Source organism: Terrapene carolina, unplaced genomic scaffold, assembly GCF_002925995.2.
Source record: "Terrapene carolina triunguis isolate 2854851 unplaced genomic scaffold, T_m_triunguis-2.0 Scaffold69, whole genome shotgun sequence".
In the NCBI taxonomy this organism is placed as follows: Eukaryota; Metazoa; Chordata; order Testudines; family Emydidae; genus Terrapene; species Terrapene triunguis.
In genome coordinates, this window is record NW_020664420.1 from 19,212,877 (window position 1) to 19,233,377 (window position 20,501).

A 20,501-nucleotide genomic window follows, 5' to 3' on the forward strand; every position below is an offset into this window, starting at 1 on the left:
CAGTGAGTCGGCGTGGCTCCCCTCCCGCCTCGGACGGTAGAGCCCCGACTCACACTACTACAGGCCTGCTAAACTCAGGGTTGTGAATTCAATCCTTGAGGGGGCCATTTAAGGATCTGGGGCAAAAATTGGAACTTGGTCCTGCTAGTGAAGGCAGGGGATTAGACTCGATGACCTTTCAAGGTCCCTTCCGATTCTATGAGATAATATAATATATGGAGATATACCTATTATATTAGATTATGAAATCTGAATTTGTGAATGATGCGGTTGAGATGGCGGAGGTTGAGGATAGGTCTCCAACAGCCTTTCTTTTTGAGTAACAGGAAGTAAGGAGAGGAAAAACCCACTCCCTTGGTATTGAGTAGGGAAGAATTCTATCAATCCTCACTACAACAGGGAGTTCACCTTGTTTGAGAATATTCTCATGAAAGTGGTCCCTGAACAGGGGTAGAGAGGGTTTTTTGGAGAAGATAGGGATGCAAACTCTATCATTTAGTCAGACTGGATGATGTTCAGCATCCACTTGTCCATTGTTATTGCACTTCAGGTGTTGAAAAGAGTGCTAATCAACCCCCAAATAGTGCGTAGGGGTCAGGAAGTGTTGGGAGGCTCTCAAGCACCCATCAAAAATAACATCAAGGCAGAGGCTGAGGTGGAGATACATAGCCTGTTGCAGAGGGTGTGGGGAAACAGGTCATTTGAACCTTCTGTCTCTTGTGAGGTGGTTCATAGGATCTCTAATGGAAAAACTACTAAGCAATATGTCCAAGGGAATAAATCTATAATAGATCTATAAAACACTAAACTGTAGACTATAAAAACTGTATGACTGTTAAAACTATTTACAAAACTAAAACTAATTCTTATTTTGTAGGACAAAGCTGAAGCTATGGACACTGGTGGTTCCGAAAACGAGTACTGAGGGAGGAAATGGAGAGGCGGTCTGCCCCGCCCTTTATCCTGTCAGATGGAGGCATGAGGTGAGCCAGGTCGCACACGCAGACCAACAGACACCAGCTGCGTGCACATGCATAACCTCCCACAGTGGAATACAATAGGGACCATTACTCAAAGAACCTTTCATGCCAGGGCTGTGTCTATTCTGTGCTTCAGGCTATAGCCTGACTGTGAAGCATTCAGGATAATGGCAGATGCAACACGTTGCTTGAGCTTAGTTGTCACTACTTTCTCAATCACTTTGCCTAGTAATGGGAGGTCAGATATAGTGTGTTAGTCGGAGAGAATTTCTATATCAAGTTTTGGTGTTTTGAGAATCAAGCAGATGATCCGTCTTCCTGAGAGCCATGCTTTTCTGAAGAACTTTCTAGCTATAAATATGGTTATGATTAAATAGAAAGCCTATCTGAGAGGCAATTTAAAAACAATTTAATAAGGTCACTTTTAACAAACTGTATTCTATTTGCAAGATTAGCTTTAGTGATCTACTTTCTACCAGTCATACCTTTGGATCATTTTGATTAATGGCTACTGCCAGTAAGAGTCCATCCCTTGAAAATGCAGTAAGCAAAGCTCCTCTCGACTTTACTGACACACACACTGGAACCAGAGTGGGCAGAGAACATGCTTGCTGTGCCCAGTGGATATGATAAGGTAAAGAACTGAAAAAAAAAAAAATTATATTAAATGAGGAATAATGGTGCATAAACAAACGAGCGAAATACAACCTAGATGGAGCTAATAAAAGATGGGTGCACAACTAGTTGGAAAACCGTTTCCAGAGAGTCATTATCAGTGGTTTGCACTCAAGCTGGAAGGGCATATCGAGTAGGGTCCCACAAGGGATCAGTTCTGGGTCCGGTTCTGTTCAATATCTTCATCAGTTATTTAGATAATGGCATAGAGAGTACACTTATAAAGTTTGTGGATAATACCAAGCTGGGAGGGGTTCCACGTGCTTTGGAGAATAGGATTAAAATTCAAAATGATCTGGACAAACTGGAGAAATGGTCTGAGGTAAACAGGTTGAAATTCAATAAGGACAAATGCAAAGTACTCATTTAGGAAGGAACAATCAGTTGCACACCTACAAAATGGGCAATGACTGCTTAGGAAAGAGTTCTGTGGAAAGGGATTTGGGGGATCATAGTGGATCACAAGATAAATATGAATGAACAGTGTAACACTGTTGCAAAAAAAGCAAACATTCTGGGATGTATTAGCAGGAGGGTTGTAAGCAAGACACAAGAAGAAATTCTTCTGCTCTACTCTGCACTGAATAGGTCTCAACTGGACTACTGTGTCCAGTTCTGGGTAGACTAACTGGAGAAAGTCCAGAGAAGATCAACAAAAAAAATAAAGGGTCCAGAAAACATGACCTAGGGAAGATTGCAAAAATTGGGTTTGTTTAGTCTGGAGAAGAGAAGACTGGGGGCGAGAAGGGGGGGATGAGAACAGTTTTCAAGTACATAAAAGGCTGTTACAAGGAAGAGGGAGAAAAATTGTTCTCCTTAACCTCTGATGATAGGACAAGAAACAATGGGCTTAAATTGCAGCACGGGTGGTTTAGGCTGGACATTAGGAAAAACTTCCTGACTGTCAGGATGGTTAAGCACTGAAATAAATTGCCTTGGGAGGTAGTAGAATCTCTATCATTGGAGATTTTTAAGAGCAGGTTAGACAAACACCTGCCAGGGGTTGTCTAGATCAATGGTTCTCAACCAGGGGTACTTGTACCCCTGGGGGTACGCAGAGGTCTTCAAGGGTGTACATCAACTCATCTAGATATTTGCCTAGTTTTACAACAGGCTACGTAAAAAGCACCACTGACGTCAGTACAAACTAAAAAGAACAGGAGTACTTGTGGCACCTTAGAGACTAACAAATTTATTAGACTAATAAATTTGTTAGTCTCTAAGGTGCCACAAGTACTCCTGTTCTTTTTGCGGATACAGACTAACACGGTTGCTACTCTGAAACCAGTACAAACTAAAATTTCATACAGACAATGATTTGTTTATACTGCTCTATATACTATACACTGAAATGTTAGTACAATATTTATATTCCAATCAATTTATTTTATAAATTATATAGTAAAAATGAGAAAATAAGCAATTTTTCAGTAATAGTGTGCTGTGCTACTTTTGTATTCTTATGTCTGATTTTGTAAGCAAGCAGTTTTTAAGTGAGGTGAAACCTGGGGGTACACAAGACAAATCAGACTCTTGAAAGGGGTACAGTAGTCTGGAAAGGTTGAGAGCCACTGGTCTAGATAATATTTCCTCCTGCCATGAGTGCAGGGTACTGGACTAGATGATCTCTCGAGGTCCCTTCCAGTCCTACAATTCTATGAATTATAAACATTAAATAAAAGTAATATCTCAGAGTAAATTTAGCTGATGAACAAAATTTAATTTATTACAAGTTAAAAATTCTCTGTATTTATAAAAAAAGCTTATAAAATGATTGCTGAAGGTTGAGACTGAATTTGTTTATTTGTATTCAACCATAATTCTGGCCTTGCATATAAATGCCCCAAATAAGCGCACACCGGAGGAGACTGGAAGCCCCTTCATCTGGTCTGCCACCGCTACAAACAGCTGGTTCGACTTCATGAAAGGCTTCGTGTGCTCAATGTCAAATGCCAGTGCTCTCCGCACATCCAGTGAGTGAAGCCTCTGCTCCTGTACATTACCATGTGGCTCAGGATAGAAAATGGGTAGAAAAATGTCCTGGCCGATATGGAATTGGGATACCACCTTGGGCAGGAAGGCTGGGTGTGGCCTGAGCTGTACCTTGTCCTTGTGGAAGACTGTGTAGGGGGGGGTCAGAGGTTAACACTTTTAACTCCAACACCTTCCTGGCCGAAGTGATGGCAACCAGAAAGGCACTGAAGGAAACACGTAGCCAGTGGCTCGAATGGGGCTCCCATTAGTCTAGCTAGGACCAGGTTGAGGTCCCAAGCCGGTACCAGTGGACGGGACTGTGGATATAGCCATCCCATGCCCTTAAGGAAACTGCCCACAATAGGGTTGGTGAATACTGAGCACCCTAACTCTCCTGGGTGGAACACTGAGATGGGCGCGAGGTGTACTTTGATGGATGATCTGCCATGCCTTGCTGTTTCAGATGCAGTAGATAGTCCAGGATGAATGGTATAGATGCCTGAAGTGGGGGTACGTGACTGCAATAGCACCAGCATGAGAACCTTTTCCACTTGGCCAGATAAGTGGCTCTGGTGGAAGGTTTCCTGCTACCAAGGAGCACCTCCCTCACCGATCCTGTGCATTGGCGCTCCATTGGGTTTAACTATGAAGCTTCCAAGCCATGAGATGGAGGGACTGGAGGTCTGGGTGAAGCAGGCAGCCATGGTCCTGTGTAATCAGATCAGGGAGGAGTGTGATCAGGGTGTCCACTGACAGCTCCAGAAGCATGGTGTACCAATGTTGGTGTGGCCACGCAGGAGCCAGCAGAATTACCTCCGCCCTGTCTCTGCGGATCTGGAGGAGAACCGTGTGGACAAGACGTATCACAGGGAAAGCATACAATAGACAGTTCCCCCAGGGTAGCATGAACACATCTGAGATAGAGCCCGGACTGTGCTTTTGGAAGGAGCAAAATGTTGGACACTTCCTGTTGCTCCTGGTCTACCTTTAGAAGCTACCTTTAGAACCCCCACCTTTAGAAGAGGGAATGTATGATGTCCGGCCAGATGGACCACTCGTGACTGCGGAACGACCTGCAAGCTCGTTCCGTGCTCCCAGGAGATAGGACACCTCCAGGTGAATGGAGTGGGCTATACAAAAATCCCACAAGTGAAGAGCCTCCTGACAGAGAGGGGAGGAGCGGGCTCCACCCTGCCGGTTTATGTAAAACATGGCAGTGGTGTTGTTGGTCAACACCGCCATGCACTGACCTTTCAATATGGTATGGAAGGTCTGGCAGGCTAGTCTCATCACTCTGAGCTCCTTTATATTGATGTGGAGCGGGATCTTGGACTGCAACCACCTGTCCTGAGTCTGTAGGTCTCCTAGCTGAGTCCCCCAATGCAGGTCTGACATATCCGTTACTAAGGTCATGGATGGTTTAGGGGTGCTGAATGGGACCCCTCCGCAGACCATGCGAGGGTCCAACCACCAGCCTAGGGTATCTAAAACTCACACCGGTATTGTTACTACCAAGTCTAAACTGTCTCGACTTGGGTAATAAGCTGAGGCGAGCCACGCCTCAGCTGGCCTGAGCTTCAGCCTGGCATGCCTGACCACATAGGTGCATGCCACCATGTGTCCCAGAAGACTGAGGCATGTCCTCGCTGTCTTGGTGGGATATTGTCTGAGAGTCTGAATGACGTTTGATAGTGTTTGGAATCTAGATTCTGGCAGAATGGCTCTTGCCTGAACCGCGTCCAGCACCACCCCAATGAATTCTATTCGTTGGGTAGGTGACAAAGTCGACTTGTCCACATTGAAAAGACCTAATCTCTGGAAGGTCTCTCTGACTAACCGGACCTGGGAGTCCACCTGCTCCCTGGAGTGTCCCCGCAGCAGCCAGTCGTCAAGGCAGGGATACACCTGCACCTGCCTCTTGCAGAGAAAAGCTGCGACCACGGACATGCACTTGGTGAACACCTGGGGGGCTGTTGATAACCCGAATAGGAGCACTGTGAACTGGTAATGTATGCAGTTGACAACAAACCTCAGGAAATGTCTGTGGGCTGGCCAAATGGCTATATGAAAGTACGCGTCTTTCATATCAAGGGCAGCATACCAGTCCCCTAGATCCAGGGAAGGAATAATTGTGCTCAGGGAGACCAAGCGGAACTTCAACTTCACCATGAACTGATTAAGTCCTCACAGATCTAAGATGGGTCTGAGACCCCCCCTTTGTTTTGGGGATTAGGAAATAACAGGAGTAGAATTCCTTGCCCCTTAGCTCCTGAGGAACCTCCTCCACTGCTGCTATAGCGAGAGGCGATTGCACCTCCTGGATAAGGAGTTGCTCGTGAGAGGGGTCCCTGAAGAGGGACAGGGAAGGAGAGTCGGAGGGAGGGTACGAGCAGAATTGGAGAGAATATCCCACTTCTACAGTGCGAAGAACCCAGCAGTCCGATGTTATATGGGACCACGCACAGTAGAAGTGGGGATAGATGGTTCAGAAATGGGGGGAAGGATCCAGGATAGTGGCTGGTACGCTGTCCTCAGGCATCCCTTGAAAATCCTTGCTTGGACCCTGACGATGGCTTGGCTGAGAGAGGGTTGGAAGGTCTATGCCTATTATTCCTACCCCTACAGTGGTATGAATCCTGCCTCGGGAGGGGCTGGTATTGCTTCTGCTGCTGTTAGGGTTGAGACTTGAAGGGTTTTCTCTGGGTAGCAGGAGTGTTCATCACCAGAGATTTCATAGTTGTCCTCAAGTCTTTTAGGCTGTGAAGCTTCGAGTCTATCTGGCCTGAAAACAGCCCTGCACCCTCAAAGGGAAGGTCCTGCAGGGTCTGCTGAACTTCCAGGGGAAGCCTGGAGCCATGCGGTTCTCCTCATGACCATACTCATTTGGAGTACTGTGTGCAGTTCTGGTCTCCCATGTTTAAAAAGGATGAATACAAACTGGAACGGGTACAGAGAAGGGCCACTAGGATGATCCGAGGAATGGAAAACCTGTCGTATGAAAGGAGACTCGAGGAGCTCGGTTTGTTCACCTTAACCAAAAGAAGGCTGAGGGGGGATATGATTGCTCTCTTTAAATATATCAGAGGAATAAATACCAGGGAGGGAGAGGAATTATTTCAGCTCAGTACTAATGTGGACACGAGAACAAATGGATATAAACTGGCCGTCGGGAAGTTTAGGCTTGAAATTAGACAAAGGTTTCTAACCGTCAGAGGGGTGAAGTTCTGGAACAGCCTCCCGAGGGAAACAGTGGGGGCGAAAGACCTCTCTGGCTTTAAGATTAAACTTGATAAGTTTATGGAGGGGATGGTTTGATGCGATAACGTGATTTTAGTCAATAGGTCAATAACGTGCCATCGCTGGTAATTAGTAACAATGGTCAATGATGGGATATTAAAAGTTACTACAGAGAACTTTTTTCCGGGGGTGTCAAGGCTGTATCCCCACTTTGAACTTTAGGGTACAAGTGTGGGGGCCTGCATGAGGACTTCTAAGTTTAACTACCAGCTTAGTTCTGGTCCGCTGCCATCATTCCCTTCCCTGGGAAGCTTTGAGAAACCTTTCACCAACTCCTGGTGAATACAGATCCAACTCCCTTGGATCTAAAAACAAGGAAAAATCAATCAGGTTCTTAAAAAGAAGGCTTTTAATTAAAGAAAAAGGTAAAAATCATCTCTGTAAAATCAGTATGGAAAATAACTTTACAGGGTAATCAAACTTAAAGAGCTCAGAGGACCCCCCTCTAGTCTCAGGTTCAAAGTACAGCAAACAAAGATAAACACTCTAGTAAAAGGTACATTTACAAGTTGAGATAAAGTAAAACTAAGATGCCTTGCCTGGCTTTTTACTTACAAGTTTGAAATATGAGAGACTTGTTTAGAAAGATGGGGAGAACCTGGATTGATGTCTGGTCCCTCTCAGTCCCAAGAGCGAACAACCCCTTAAACAAAGAGCACAAACAAAAGCCTTCCCCCCCCCCCCCCAAGATTTGAAAGTATCTTGTCCCCTTATTGGTCCTTTGGGTCAGGTGTCAGCCAGGTTCCCCGAGCTTCTTAACCCTTTACAGGTAAAAGGATTTTGGAGTCTCTGGCCAGGATGGATTTTATAGTACTGTACACAGGAGAGCTGTTACCCTTCCCTTTATAGTTATGACAGGGGGGTCTGGCTAGAGAATCTTGCCCACATGCTCGGGGTTCAGCTGATCGCCATATTTGGGGTCGGGAAGGAATTTTCCTCCAGGGTAGATTGGCAGAGGCCCTGGAGGTTTTTCGCCTTCCTCTGCAGCATGGGACAGGGGTCGCTTGCTGGAGGATTCTCTGCGACTTGAAGTCTTTAAATCGTGGTTTGGGGACTTCAACAGCTGAGTCAAGGGAGAGAATTATTCCAGGAGTGGGTGGTCAGCTTTTGTGGCCTGCATCATGCAGGAGGTCAGACTAGATGATCATAATGGTCCCTTCTGACCTTAAAGTCTATGAGTCTATGAGTGCCGCGGAGTCAGTGAAGTCGAGGGAGGCCTGCAGGGATGTCCTGGCCACTGCCTACCCCTCCTCGACCAGAGCAGAGAACTCAGCCTTCGACTCAGTGGGGAGCAACTCCTTCTTTTTGGACATAGAGTCCCACGAGTTAAAATTATACCTGCTGAGGATAGCTTGTTGGTTAGAGATCCTCAGTTGTAAGCCCCGCACGGCATAAACTTTCCTGTCAGGAGGTCCATATGTTTGGCCTCTTTAGCCTTGGGAGCCGGCACCTGCTGCCCCAGGCGCTCCTTCTCATTTACCGCCAAGATCACCAGGAGCAAGGGTGTGGGTGGGAGAATAAAAACTCATATCCCTTGAAGCGAACAAAGTGTTTTCTCTCTATACCCCTGGCGGTGGGAGGAATGGAGACTGGAATCTGCCACAGGGTATTATAATTGCTGTAAATAGTTTTAATGACCAGCAACGACACTCTGGAAGGACCTTCCAGGGCGAGAATGTCCACCATCAGGTCCTCTGACTCGATGACTTCCTCCACCTGTAGGCCCATGTTATGGGCAATGCGGCGGAGCAGATCCTGGTGCGCCCTGTAGTCAATGGGCAGAGGACCTGAAGCTGACGCTCCTGCCACCGCCTCATCAGGCGAAGATGATGAGGAAGCCAGTGGGGGTACAGGGTCCTCATGACCCACTATGTGCACAGGTTGCTCCTAGGTAGCATTGGTGTCCAATGTTTCAGCATGGTCAGATGTGACCAGGCTATGAGTGGGTCTGGAGCCAGTTCTGCTGTCTCCTCTGTAGTATGAGGGGGGAGGTCTGGATAGGGTCACCTCTGTAGCACGAAGGGCAGGTCTGTCCACTGGCAACCGTGCAGGAGGATGCCCCAATGCCACAGACCTAGAAACCCTGGAAGGGGGCCTGATGGTAAGCCCAGGGGGTCCAGAAGGGCCACTGCACAGCGGGTGGCAACTATGGCTGCCAGGTCAACTGCGCATCTCTCTGGCACTTATCCAACCTGTGCCTACTGCACCACAAGTAGTAGGAGTTGGCATCAGAATCCGAGGATCCCAAGGATGACAACCAGGCACTCCACACCGAGCTCGGGCCCGGGACTTGGAGGTCAGGTGCCACTGGACGGACTGTGGCTTCCATTAACGGCTGCTTCAAACAGAAGTCGCATTCCTTCCTAGTTCTGGGCTTGAAAGCCTTACAAATCTTGCAGTGCTCAGACTTATGCACCTCCCCTAGACACTTGAGGCATGAGTCGTGGGGGTCGCTGTTGGGCATAGGCTTCTTGCATACACCGCAAGATTTAAATCCTTGGGCTTGAGGCATGCCCCGAAGCCCAACGTGGGATGAGGGGAGAACGACCCACAAACGAAGTCTATCCTAACTACAAATAACAATAAACTAACTACAAAACAAAAACTGGGTAGGACTAAGTAATAGCTAAGGGAACACTTGCAAGCAAGCGAAATGCAGATTCAACATCACCACGGACAGTAAGAAGGCACTGAAGGGGGGTCGGGTTGGCAGGATCATATATTGAGCGCTATGAGGGCACCACTCCAGGGGGCTCCTAGCCAACCCAACAGGAGCTGCTGAGGTAAAAAGTTTCCGACGACCGTGCATGTGGCACGCGCACACCTGATTGTTCACATTGATTCCAATCATTTGAAGAACTAATATTAACAAATGGAAGCGAGGTCAGAGAAAAACAATACCCATGATTAGGTGGTGGGAGGGATTGATTTCTGAAGAAATATTAAAAGGCTAAATAGACAAAGCTTTGTCGATACATAAAAGTTGTACCACTTTAATTCCCATATAGTTAAAATGGTACAACCCTCATTGTGTGGATGCAGTTATACCCCTGTTAATATGTTTCCCATATGGGAAGGGGAATAAGTTATACCAATATACAGCATCTTTATACCAGTTTAACTGCATCCGCAAAGGGCTGTACCGGTATAACTATATCAGTAAAAAGTCTCCGTTCCAGCAACCAACACAGTTATTCTAATACACAACCTGTGTGTAGACCAGGCCTAGAAATGACAAACAGGGATACAGTAAAAACACAATTTATAAATATTTGAAGTAAGTGAGAGAGGACGACAAGTTACCTAAGGTGTGTATGGAGGTGTATCACAGACTAACAGGAAGAAACTAAGAAAGGGAAAATATAGGAAAACTATCAGGAATACTTCCTGACAGTAAGCTACATTATATTCTAGGCTAATCTCCCAAAAAAACTGATAGAACCTTCATTTCTTGAGATTTGGACAAAACACTAGCCAAACACTAGACAATATACTGTAGGAAACAATATAATTTTGGCTGGGAATGGACTGGACGATCTAATATGTTTAATATCTCTAACTTTTCTGATCTTCTGTACAGGGGCACGTTAACAGCATTCATTTCCAGGTCAGGACATGAGCGAGTAAAAACTTATGGCTCGCATTCCAAATCATTAGGCCCTAAACAGAAATTCCCCTCTCTCTCTTCAGTTAAGTGTATGCAGTTGCTCTTTCACAAAATACAAGATTGGAGCAGAAAACCTCAGCTCAGAACTCCTATGCTTTATGCAAATTAGCTGACATTGCCTCTGAGCAGCTTCTTCCCAAAAAATCAACTGTAAAAACAGATCAATGTATACAGTAATAATTCACTCTGAAATAAAATTGTTTTTTTTCTTAAATTAAACATTATGAGCCCTGTATTCAACGTTAGGGAGGTGCATTTGTTGTTTATATATCTGTGCATGACTAGCTTATGTGTATATATAAGTGCTGCAGGCTAGCCATGCGCGCTTGCAAATATCTGATTTGTTCATGCACCCTAAGTATTGGTATTCATAAGCTAGTTTGGCATAAATGTCCATGGTTGTCCACTCATTACTCTGAAAACTTGACTTCAAAATGCTTTATCAAAAATAAATCAACTATTCCTTGTAAAACTGGCAAAATTTCAAATACTTTGAACTCACCTAATGTATTTGAAGCTGTTTTCATGCCACTGCAGGGCCAAAAATGTCAGCATCAAGCGTTCCCCAGAATAAAACACGAAAGAGCACAAGCAGCAGTCACCTAGTATCTGCAAAAGAAACGTTTTTTTTTCTTTTTTATAAACTTACTTGATCAGTGCAATACCTATTACTACAATTAAAATTAAATTTAATACAATATTTTTCTCTTAGCTCTAGAAGTTAGGACAAACCAATAAAAGCAATTTGCCAACCATGCTGTAACCTTGCTTAAACTATTCCAGTATCTTACGAGATACAACATTTTGGTTGCCTAAGAACTGAATATGAGACAGACTAGCCTGAGTAGGTAATAGATTACATAATCAATCTAACCATGCAATTTATCTTGTCACACTGTATTAATATTCAGTTGTGGTAATAGTTCAAATTACTCATTTTTTGTTTGTACAATTAAACTAGAAAGCACTACAGACCTCTATAGGGTCCCACACTTCCTCCTCTTAGGTTTACTGCTTTGAGAAACCAATTGCCACAGTAGACTTCTGAAACTTTAAAAAGCTAGGGTTTTTAGCTGTTAAAAAAGCATATTTGAGAGTTGCCTATACTCAAATCTTCATTTGCTACAAAAACTTTCCATACTTCTTAAAAAGGAATTGCAGGGGGGCTGTTTCTCAGAGAAGTGAACTAAAAATGGTGGCTGTGGGTAATGTGATAACATTCCATGAATCCGTACATACATATTCCTACATAGGAGCAAGTCCACCACACCTACATCTGAATTTACACCTCTAGTCTGCTGGCTTACTAGAAAATAGTAAACAAATTAAAACAAAACAAAAAAAAGATTCAAATAATTCTATGCATGTAGTGCAATATAACAAGTAGTATGTAAGCACTTTAGTTTTATTATTATTAATTTGACAGTAAATCCTACAGATTACATTTGTACAGACAAAAATGAATTGGTTGCAAAAATACATATATGATGCATGAACTGAAAGGGGACAATTAAGACACAGTTTTTCCACAGATTTTGGAATCCCATCTAGTCTCTCTTAGCCAGAAGGATCAATAATGCAGAGCCTTAAACTGATGCTTTTAAAAAATAGGAAGAAGGGTAGTGGGAGATCTTCAGAGCTTTTGGAGAGACACAGAAGTAATCACCCCTCCCAATTCAATCAAGAATAAATAAATACATGGCTGGATTCCACAAGGGGGGAGGGATAGCTCAGTGGTTTGCGCATTGGCCTACTAAACCCAGGGTTGTGAGTTCAATCCTTGAGGGGTCCACTTAGGAATCTGGGGCAAAATCAGTATTTGGTCCTGCTAGTGAAGGCAGGGGGCTGGACTCGATGACCTTTCGGGGTCCCTTCCAGTTCTATGAGATAGGTATATCTCCATATATTTAAAAAAAAGGAAAGGCCTTCCAGGTTTCTGATCCTACAATCAGATCTGCCCAATCAGTTCCCCATGCCTGCACAGAGCCATATTGAAATAACTGGGGTTATCAGCAGGTACAAGAAACCACCAACGCAGAGGAGATTGCAGGACTAAGGCCCAAAACTGGGTTTTTATAACAAAAGTTGAGACAGTAAAACATTAACAGTATGTTGCAGCAACATCTTATCATTTTGATAATACTTTAAAATAAGGTCTCTCTTCTTGGTCTCTAGTTGAAAGGAAGGTTACTTACTTTAGAGTAACTGGAGTTCTTCAATATATGTGGTCCCTATGGATATTACACTGTGAGTGTGCATGCACTCCATGTTCCTAAGACCAAAAGATTTTTCACTAGCCGTGTCCCCTGGTCTGTACCTGCACCCTGCATCACCTTGTGCTCTTATCTCAAGGCATAAAGGGAGGCATGGACCGACCTGTTTCCCCAGTTCCTTTTCTACCACAAATTACTTAGAAAAGGATCCAAAGCAATGGGGTAGGAGGGTGGGTAGTGGAATACCCAGAGAGACCACACATTTCAAAGAACTTCAGTCACTGTGAGATAAATAGCTTTCCTTTCTTTTTTTAAATGGTCGTCCTTATGGGTAGTCCACTGTGGGTGACTCACAAGCAATATTCATTGACAAGAAGGATGCAAGGAACCATGCAGGGCTGATGTATTGAAGGATGTATCTGCTGAGGAAGCTTGTATCATAGCGTAATGTCTAGTAAAGGTATGCACAGAGCCTCATGTAGCCACTCTACTGATCTCTAGGACAACACCCTGAAGAGAAGCCATGAGGCAGCCTGGGCTCTGGTTGAATGAGCCCTCATATTTTGAGGGGCAGGAGTCTTCATCAGCTCATAGCAAGGCAGGATGCAACTTGAGTTCCATTTAGAACGTCTCTGTGAGGAGACTACTTTCCCTTTTATCCACCCAGAAATGGAAATGAAGAATCTTGGAGATTGCTTGAAGGGTTTTGTCCTTTGCAGGCAGAAAGCTAAGGCTCAACGGACATCCAGAGAATGGAACTTTCTGCCTACCCTGGCAATGTGAGGCTTTGGGTAGATCTATTGGAATTCAGAGAACACCTTTGGAATGAACTTGGGGTATAACCTCAATGAAACCTTAACCTCAAGAAAGACATGTAAGGAGGATCCACGTAAAGGCCCTGAATTTACCTACTCTTCCAGCGGAGGCAACCAGAGTCAGGAAAGCCACTTCATAGACAGATGAAGAAGGTAGCAGGAGGCAAGGGTTCAAAAGAAGGATTCATGAGCATTGGCAACACAAGACTGAGTTCCCAAAGTTGGCGTTGGTTTCAGTACAGGAAGATAGATTCTGGAACAGCCTTTCAAAAACTTTACAGCCATTGGATGGGTGAAAACCAAACAATTCTCCACTGAAGGAAAATGGAAAGTGTTGATTGCTGACAAATGATGAATGATTGTGACGCAGCAGCTGGCGGAGTAGGCTATCATCTCCTCACTGGTCTCTGTTTTCAATGCTGTGGTTCATACTGCTGCTGTTGTGAATACGGTGTGCACCGGTAGCATTGCGGGACATAGTAACTCCTCTGTTGCTTCTTGAGCTTAGGGATATATAAATACCCAGGGATCACAGCATCACCCTTAAGTCTTTGAGCATATGGAGAGAATCTTCGTTCTTTACAGTGAAGAGTTTGGGCCCCATGAATGGTAAATCTTCAACCGTGGATTGCTCTTCCCCAGGGAAGCCGGAGAGATGGAGCCATGATGCCCTTCTCATTACCACTGATCTCGCTGCTGTATCCATTGAGTCAAACGCGACTTGGAGGGCTGTTCTAGATATTAGTTGACCCTCTAATACAAGTGCTGTAAATTGTTCTTATTTATCATCAGAAATAAAGTAAAGTAGACTAATTCAGAAAACTTTGTGTAGTTATTATAATCATATTTAGCCAGCACGGCTTCTTAGTTGGCTATCCTCAGATGTAGTGTAGCCAAGGAATAAGCCTTGCAGCCAAAAAGGTCGAGCCTCTTCCAGTCCTTATCATAAAAAGTGTATTCTTAGGTGGCTGTTGTCTCCCCCATTCATGGACTGCAGCAACTACGAGCAAATTGGGTGCTGGATGGGAGAAGAGGAACTCTGTGCCTTAACTGGCACATAGTATTTTTTGTCAGACCTTTTGCATGCTGGTGAAGCAGTTGCAGGGGTCTGCCAAATGGACTTGACAGGTTACATGATCACATAATTCATGCAAAGAGCGATTTTGGAAGAGGATATATTCAGAATGTCCACAAGTTTGTGCTCTGCCACCAGGACCTCTTCCAGAGAGATGTCTGGAAAACTCGCCACCCTTTTAAATAGGTCTTGAAAACTGCTTAAAATCATCCCCCATATTGTGGGGAGGAGGCATGATGGTGTCATCTGGGGAGGATAATGACAAGTGGGTAGGTGGTGTTCCTTCCTGGTCTAAGGATTCTTCTTCCTCTTCATTCCCTTCTCCCGCCGGTTCCCAGGGTCCTGTAACGAGGGGTGCAGGCGATTGCTGTGTTCTTAGTCTGGATGTGGTAGGCAGACCTTGTTGTGGGGGGTATGTTGCCCATGGATTCTGGTATGCACAGTGGGGTGAAAAGGGCATCACTGGGCCCCAGGGTGTCTGGGATCAGTATAATATGCCCCGAGGGGGTCCCCTTTTGAGTGGTTCTCGGTGGGAAGGAGATTGTGGAGGAGAGTCTATTTGCCCTTCCTCATCCTCCTCGCTCGAAAGAGGTGGAGCAGAATGCGATGGGGCCGTAAGGAGGCTTGGTGCCAAACACGCCGGGGTCGCGTCGGTGCCACGAATCAGAGAGTCCAGTGTAGATTGAACCAGATCTTTGTGCTGTAGGAACTCCTGCGGTGTCTGCATGGTCTGCAACATGGGCTGCATAGTCGCCAGTGCCGGGAGCTGCAGTATATATGTCAGTACCACAGGCTGTGCCGGTGTGTGCACCGAACGAGTAGTAGAGATTGAAGAGTGAACCACGGTCTGCACCGGTGCCAAGCCGCTCTCTGCTGATCAAGACTTCAGCTGTGTTAATGCCAAGGCATGGGGTTTTGATTTCCCCTTAGTGTCTGTCTCTGAACTGGCTCTTTTAGTCCTTAGTTCTCACAGTACTAGCGGTGCTGGATGGTCCCGCTGTCTCTGCCATGGAAAAGGCTGGAGCAGTCGGTACCGAGGCTGTTTGTCCGTTCGCAGAATGGCATTTCTTGGCCGATTCCTGTGTTAGGGACGTGGGTACCCACTTTTTGGGCACACTTTTAGTGGGGGTGATCAAGAGCCTGGGCCACCAAGGAGGGACCCTTGTCAGAAGCCGTGGTTGGCAAGGCTTGTCTAGGTGGGGTCTTGGCTTCAGGCTCAGATGCCAGTCTGAGAGGCTTCCTGCCCCACACTCCAGCTGCTCATCCCACACCCAGGACTCTGCGCCCGACTGCTGTTGCAGGCCTCGGCCCCTGGCCGAGGGTCCGTTCCCGCCCCCAGCTGTGGCCCCAGCCTTGACCCCCTTACCCTGTCCGCATCTCCCCCCTCCCGGAGCTCCTGCTCCTGGCTCCATGGGAGGGACAGACAGACAGGGGTAAGGGAGGGCGTGAGGTACAAAGTTTGGGGACCACTGGTCTAAGGGGATTATCTGTGACTCCATGGTAAGACTGTTACAATGATCCAGGAGTTCACATTTGTTACTGGCTTGGATAAATCTAATTATAGAATACACCACCAATTTGGTGTGTCTGCCCTACTTTTGACAGGCTGCCATGAGATTGGCTCATCACTGTGAGTGCCTGTCTAAGCAGCATGACAGATGGGTCTTTTCCCTCCCTTGGATTTGGGCATTGGGAAGTAACAGAAGTAGAAGCTGTGACCCTGATGTTTCGGTGGAACCCTCTCCACCACTCTCAAAGCCAGCAGAGTGGACTTGCTCAAGAAGCAGCAACTCCTGAGAGGAATCCCTGAGGAGGGATGGAGGGTGGGGAGATGGTGTGAAGAGGAATTGGATGGCATAACCCAATCTGACCATGCTTAGGACCCAGCTGTCAGTAATGATAGAGTCCCAAGCATTGTGAAAGCAGGCCAGCTTGTCCCCAAAGGGGAGAGATGGGGAGGGAGGAGCAGCAACTGGAACAGTGCTCTGGACCAAGGAGTCAAAATGGGCACTTGGAAGGCACTGGGGGAGAGGGTGTGGACTGGCCAAAACCCAACCACGACTACTTTCTCTGGTGGGACTTATCCCTCTTTCTGGGGTAGTCCCATTGCCTCAGAGGAGGGAAAGGCTGGCCCAACATACACTATGGAAGATACTGCTGCTGCTGGACTCTGTAGTGGCGCCCCCAAGGACCCCTGGAGTTCTTGAAGAAGTGCAGGGTCTTGTCAGCTGTGTTCGAGAACAGCTTTTGCCCTTGAAAGGCAAATCTTCAGTAGCTTGCTGGACATTGGGCGCAATGCTCAAATTCTACAGCCAGGAATCCCTTTTCATGATGACTGCAAAGGCCATTGCCCTGGCCAAGGTGTCCACGACATCAAGTGTGGACTGCAAGGACGTCCTAGCCACCAAGCAGCCCTCAGGGACAAATGCCAAAATTCCTCCCCAAGGCCTCAGGCAGCTGGTCTGCAAACTTACATCGCTGTCCAGTTAATAAAATCATACTTGGACAGCAAGGCTTGCTAGCTAGCAATTTGCATCTGTAAGGAGGAGATGTAAATCTTCTTGCACAGGAGGTCCAATCATTTAGAGTCCCTATTCTCGGGGGTGGACTGCCATTCACCACAGTTACAACTAGGGAATCTGGAGCAGGATGGGAGTAAAACCCCTCAAATCCCTGCACAAGAACAAAACAGCGCTTTTCCAGGTGCTTAGCCACAGGCACTATTGAAGCCAGCGTGCTCCAGAGGGTCTTAGCCAGTTCACGGAGTGCATTGTTGATAGGCAGGGAGACATTCCCAGGGGAAGACAGCTATAAAATGTCCACCAATTTGCGGGTGTTGTCTTGTAAGAACTCCACTTGCATACCAAGTGAGGCAGGGGAACCTCAAGATCCCAGAGATGAGGGCAGAATGAGAGTAGAGGGAGCAAATAGGAGGTCTGACTCATCCACCACCCAGAACCAGGCACCGCCACTGCAAACAGTGTTGGTCCCAGAAGCAGTTATCAGTCCTGAAGTGAACAGCAGTACCAGAGTGTCTGATGGTACCAATGTTGAGGGCGGTGAAAGCTGCCACAGAAGCATTTGCAGTGCCAACTCCATCGGTGCCGAGAAGGTTTCCAGTACCGAGGTCCCCTGTGCCAATCACAGTATCGCACCTACTTCCACAACCTCTGGAACGGAAACATTGGGGTGTAGATCCCAGGATTCAGCAGCTTGTTCAATCAAAAGGGATTATAGCTGACGCAGCCCTGGCAAAATCCTAGAAACAAAGGAGAGGTTGGGACCGAAAGGCAGAGGAGGTCTGTAGCTGCATGGTATGCTACCGACATGGAAACAATTGGTAGCAGCATCTCCCCCATCAGTACCAGACTCCACGGACTCATGGAGGTCAGAGCTGGCAACAACGGTACAGGGTTTCTAACCTCCCTACTGCGTACCAGTTATTAGGAAGAGACAGGTAATAGTTATGGGGGATTCGATCATTAGAAACATAGATAGCTGGGTTTGCGATAACCGGGAGAACCACATGGTGACTTGCCTGCCTGGTGCGAAGGTTGCGGATCTCTCTAGACATCTAGATAGACTTATGTATTGTGCGGGGAGGAGCTGGTGGTCGTGGTACATGTAGGTGCCAATAACATAGGGAAGGATAGGAGAGAGGTCCTGGAGGCCATATTTAGGCTCCTAGGTAATAGATTGAGGTCCAGGACCTCCATGATAGCATTCTCTGAAATGCTTCCAGTTCCACGTGCAGGGCCAGTTAGACAGGCAGAACTGCAGGGTTTCAATGCATAGATTAGATGATGGGAGGGAGGAGGGGTTTAGATTTATTAGAAACTGCAGAAACTTTTGGGAAAGGAGGAGCCTATACAAAAAGGATGGTGATAGTGACTGTGAAATGCTCAGGGAGATTAGAGGCTATAAAAAAAAAATGGGGGATTTCAACTATCCCCATATTGACTAGGTACATGTCACCTCAGGATGGGATGCAGAGATAAAGTTTCTTGACACTTTCAATGACTACTTCTTGGAGCAGCTAGTCCTGGAACCCACAAAAGGAGAGGCACTTCTTGATTTACTCCTAAGTGAAGCACAGGATCTGGTCCAAGAGGTGAATATAGCTGGACCGCTTGGTAATAGTGACCATAATTAAATTTAACATTCCTGTGGCATGGAAAACACCACAGCAGCCCAACACTGTAGCATTTAATTTCAAAAAGAGGGACTACACAAAAATGAGGAATTTAAAAAGATATAGTGCCAAAAGTGAAATCCCTGCAAGCTGCATGAAACCTTTTTAAAGATACCATAATAGAGGCTCAACTGAAATGTATACCCCAAATTAAAAAAAAAAAAAAAAAAAAAAGGAGAACAAAAAAATAACAATTAAATAAAAAAAAAAAAAAAAAAAAAAAACATATATTGGAATCAGAAAAGGTTCAGAAAGGGGCAACAAAAATGATTAGGGGTATGGAATGGCTGCCATATGAAGAGAAATTAATAAGACTGGGACTTTTAAGCTTGGAAAAGAGATGACTGGGGGGGGATATGATACAGGTCTATAAAATCATGACTGGTGAGGAGAAAGTAAATAAGGAAGTGTTATTTACTACTCCTCATAATACAAGAACTAGGGAGCCCCAAATGAAATTAATAGGCAGCAGGTTTAAAATAAACAAAAGGAAGTATTTTTTCACACAATGCACATTCTGTGGAACTCCTTGCCAGAGGATGTTGTGAAGGCCAAGACTATAACAGAGTTCAAAAAAGAATTAGATAAATTCATGGGGATTGGTCCATCAATAGCAATTAGCCAGGATGGTGTTCCTCGTCTCTGTTTGCCAGAAGCTGGGAATGGGTGAAAGGAGATGGATCACTTGATGATTACTTGTTCTTTTCATTCCCTTTGGAGCCCTGGCATTGGCCACACTCAGAAGACAGGATACTGGGCTAGATGGACCTTTGATCTGACCCAGTATGGCCATTCTTATGTTACCAGGAAAATGTTAGAGATATCCACACCATCCTGCACACCAGCTCCACGCCAATCCATGCATTTCCTGGGAGAGGGAGAAGAGTCACCCCAAGACCTGGACTGATCTCAATTGGGTTTATGTGACCTTTTCCTTGGTGCAGTTGATGGGGAATGGCTCCTCTGTTTCTACAGAGAGGCGCCTGCTCCGGAATGTGAAGTGGCAGCGCTCTCAGAACCCGAGGGCAATCTCCGACCTGATAATGGCCTCAGTACCAAAGCCAACCGCATGACCTGTTCGAGCAGGTGCTGCTTCAGACTAAGGTCCCAAGTCACTGAGTCTGTTTCTTAAACAATCAGCAGATCGTGCAACACAGCAGGTCCAGCTTTTCGGCAGGGAACTCACGGGCTCCAAGTGCTGCCCCCCGCCCCGAGCACCGGCTCCGCACTCCCATTGGCTGGTTCCCAAACAACGGGCGGTGCCTGTGGACAAGAGCCGCGCGGAGCCACTTGTGCACCTCTGCCTAGGAGCCGGACTTGCTGCTGGCCACTTCCAGGGTGTAGCGCAGTCCGCGGTGCCGGGACAGGCGAGAAGCCTGCCTCTGCACCCCAGCTGCGCCACTGACCGGGAGCCACCGGAGGCAAGTCCGCACCCCAACCCCACAATCCCCTGCCCCAGCCCTGAGCCCCCCCCCCAACCTAGAACCCCTTCCTGCACCCCAAACCCCTCATCCCTGGCCCCACCCAAGCCTGCACCCCCAACCAGAGGCCTGACCCCCCTCCTGCACCCCAACCCCCTTCCCCAGCCCTGAGCCCCCCCCAAAACCGAGCCC

The 20,501-nt window shown here is 46.3% G+C and overlaps 1 protein-coding gene across 1 annotated transcript in view; it reads right to left on the reverse strand.

Annotated features, from left to right (window-relative positions):
• Nucleotides 1-20,501, reverse strand: part of CPLANE1 (ciliogenesis and planar polarity effector 1) — a 174,011-nt gene that overhangs the window by 143,010 nt on the left and 10,500 nt on the right. The window contains exons 5-6 of the mRNA XM_029910904.1: nucleotides 11,096-11,202; nucleotides 1,466-1,622 (exon numbers count right to left, since the gene is read on the reverse strand). Coding sequence (XP_029766764.1) covers nucleotides 1,466-1,622; nucleotides 11,096-11,202 — 264 coding nt within the window. The remainder of the gene's footprint in view (nucleotides 1-1,465; nucleotides 1,623-11,095; nucleotides 11,203-20,501) is intronic.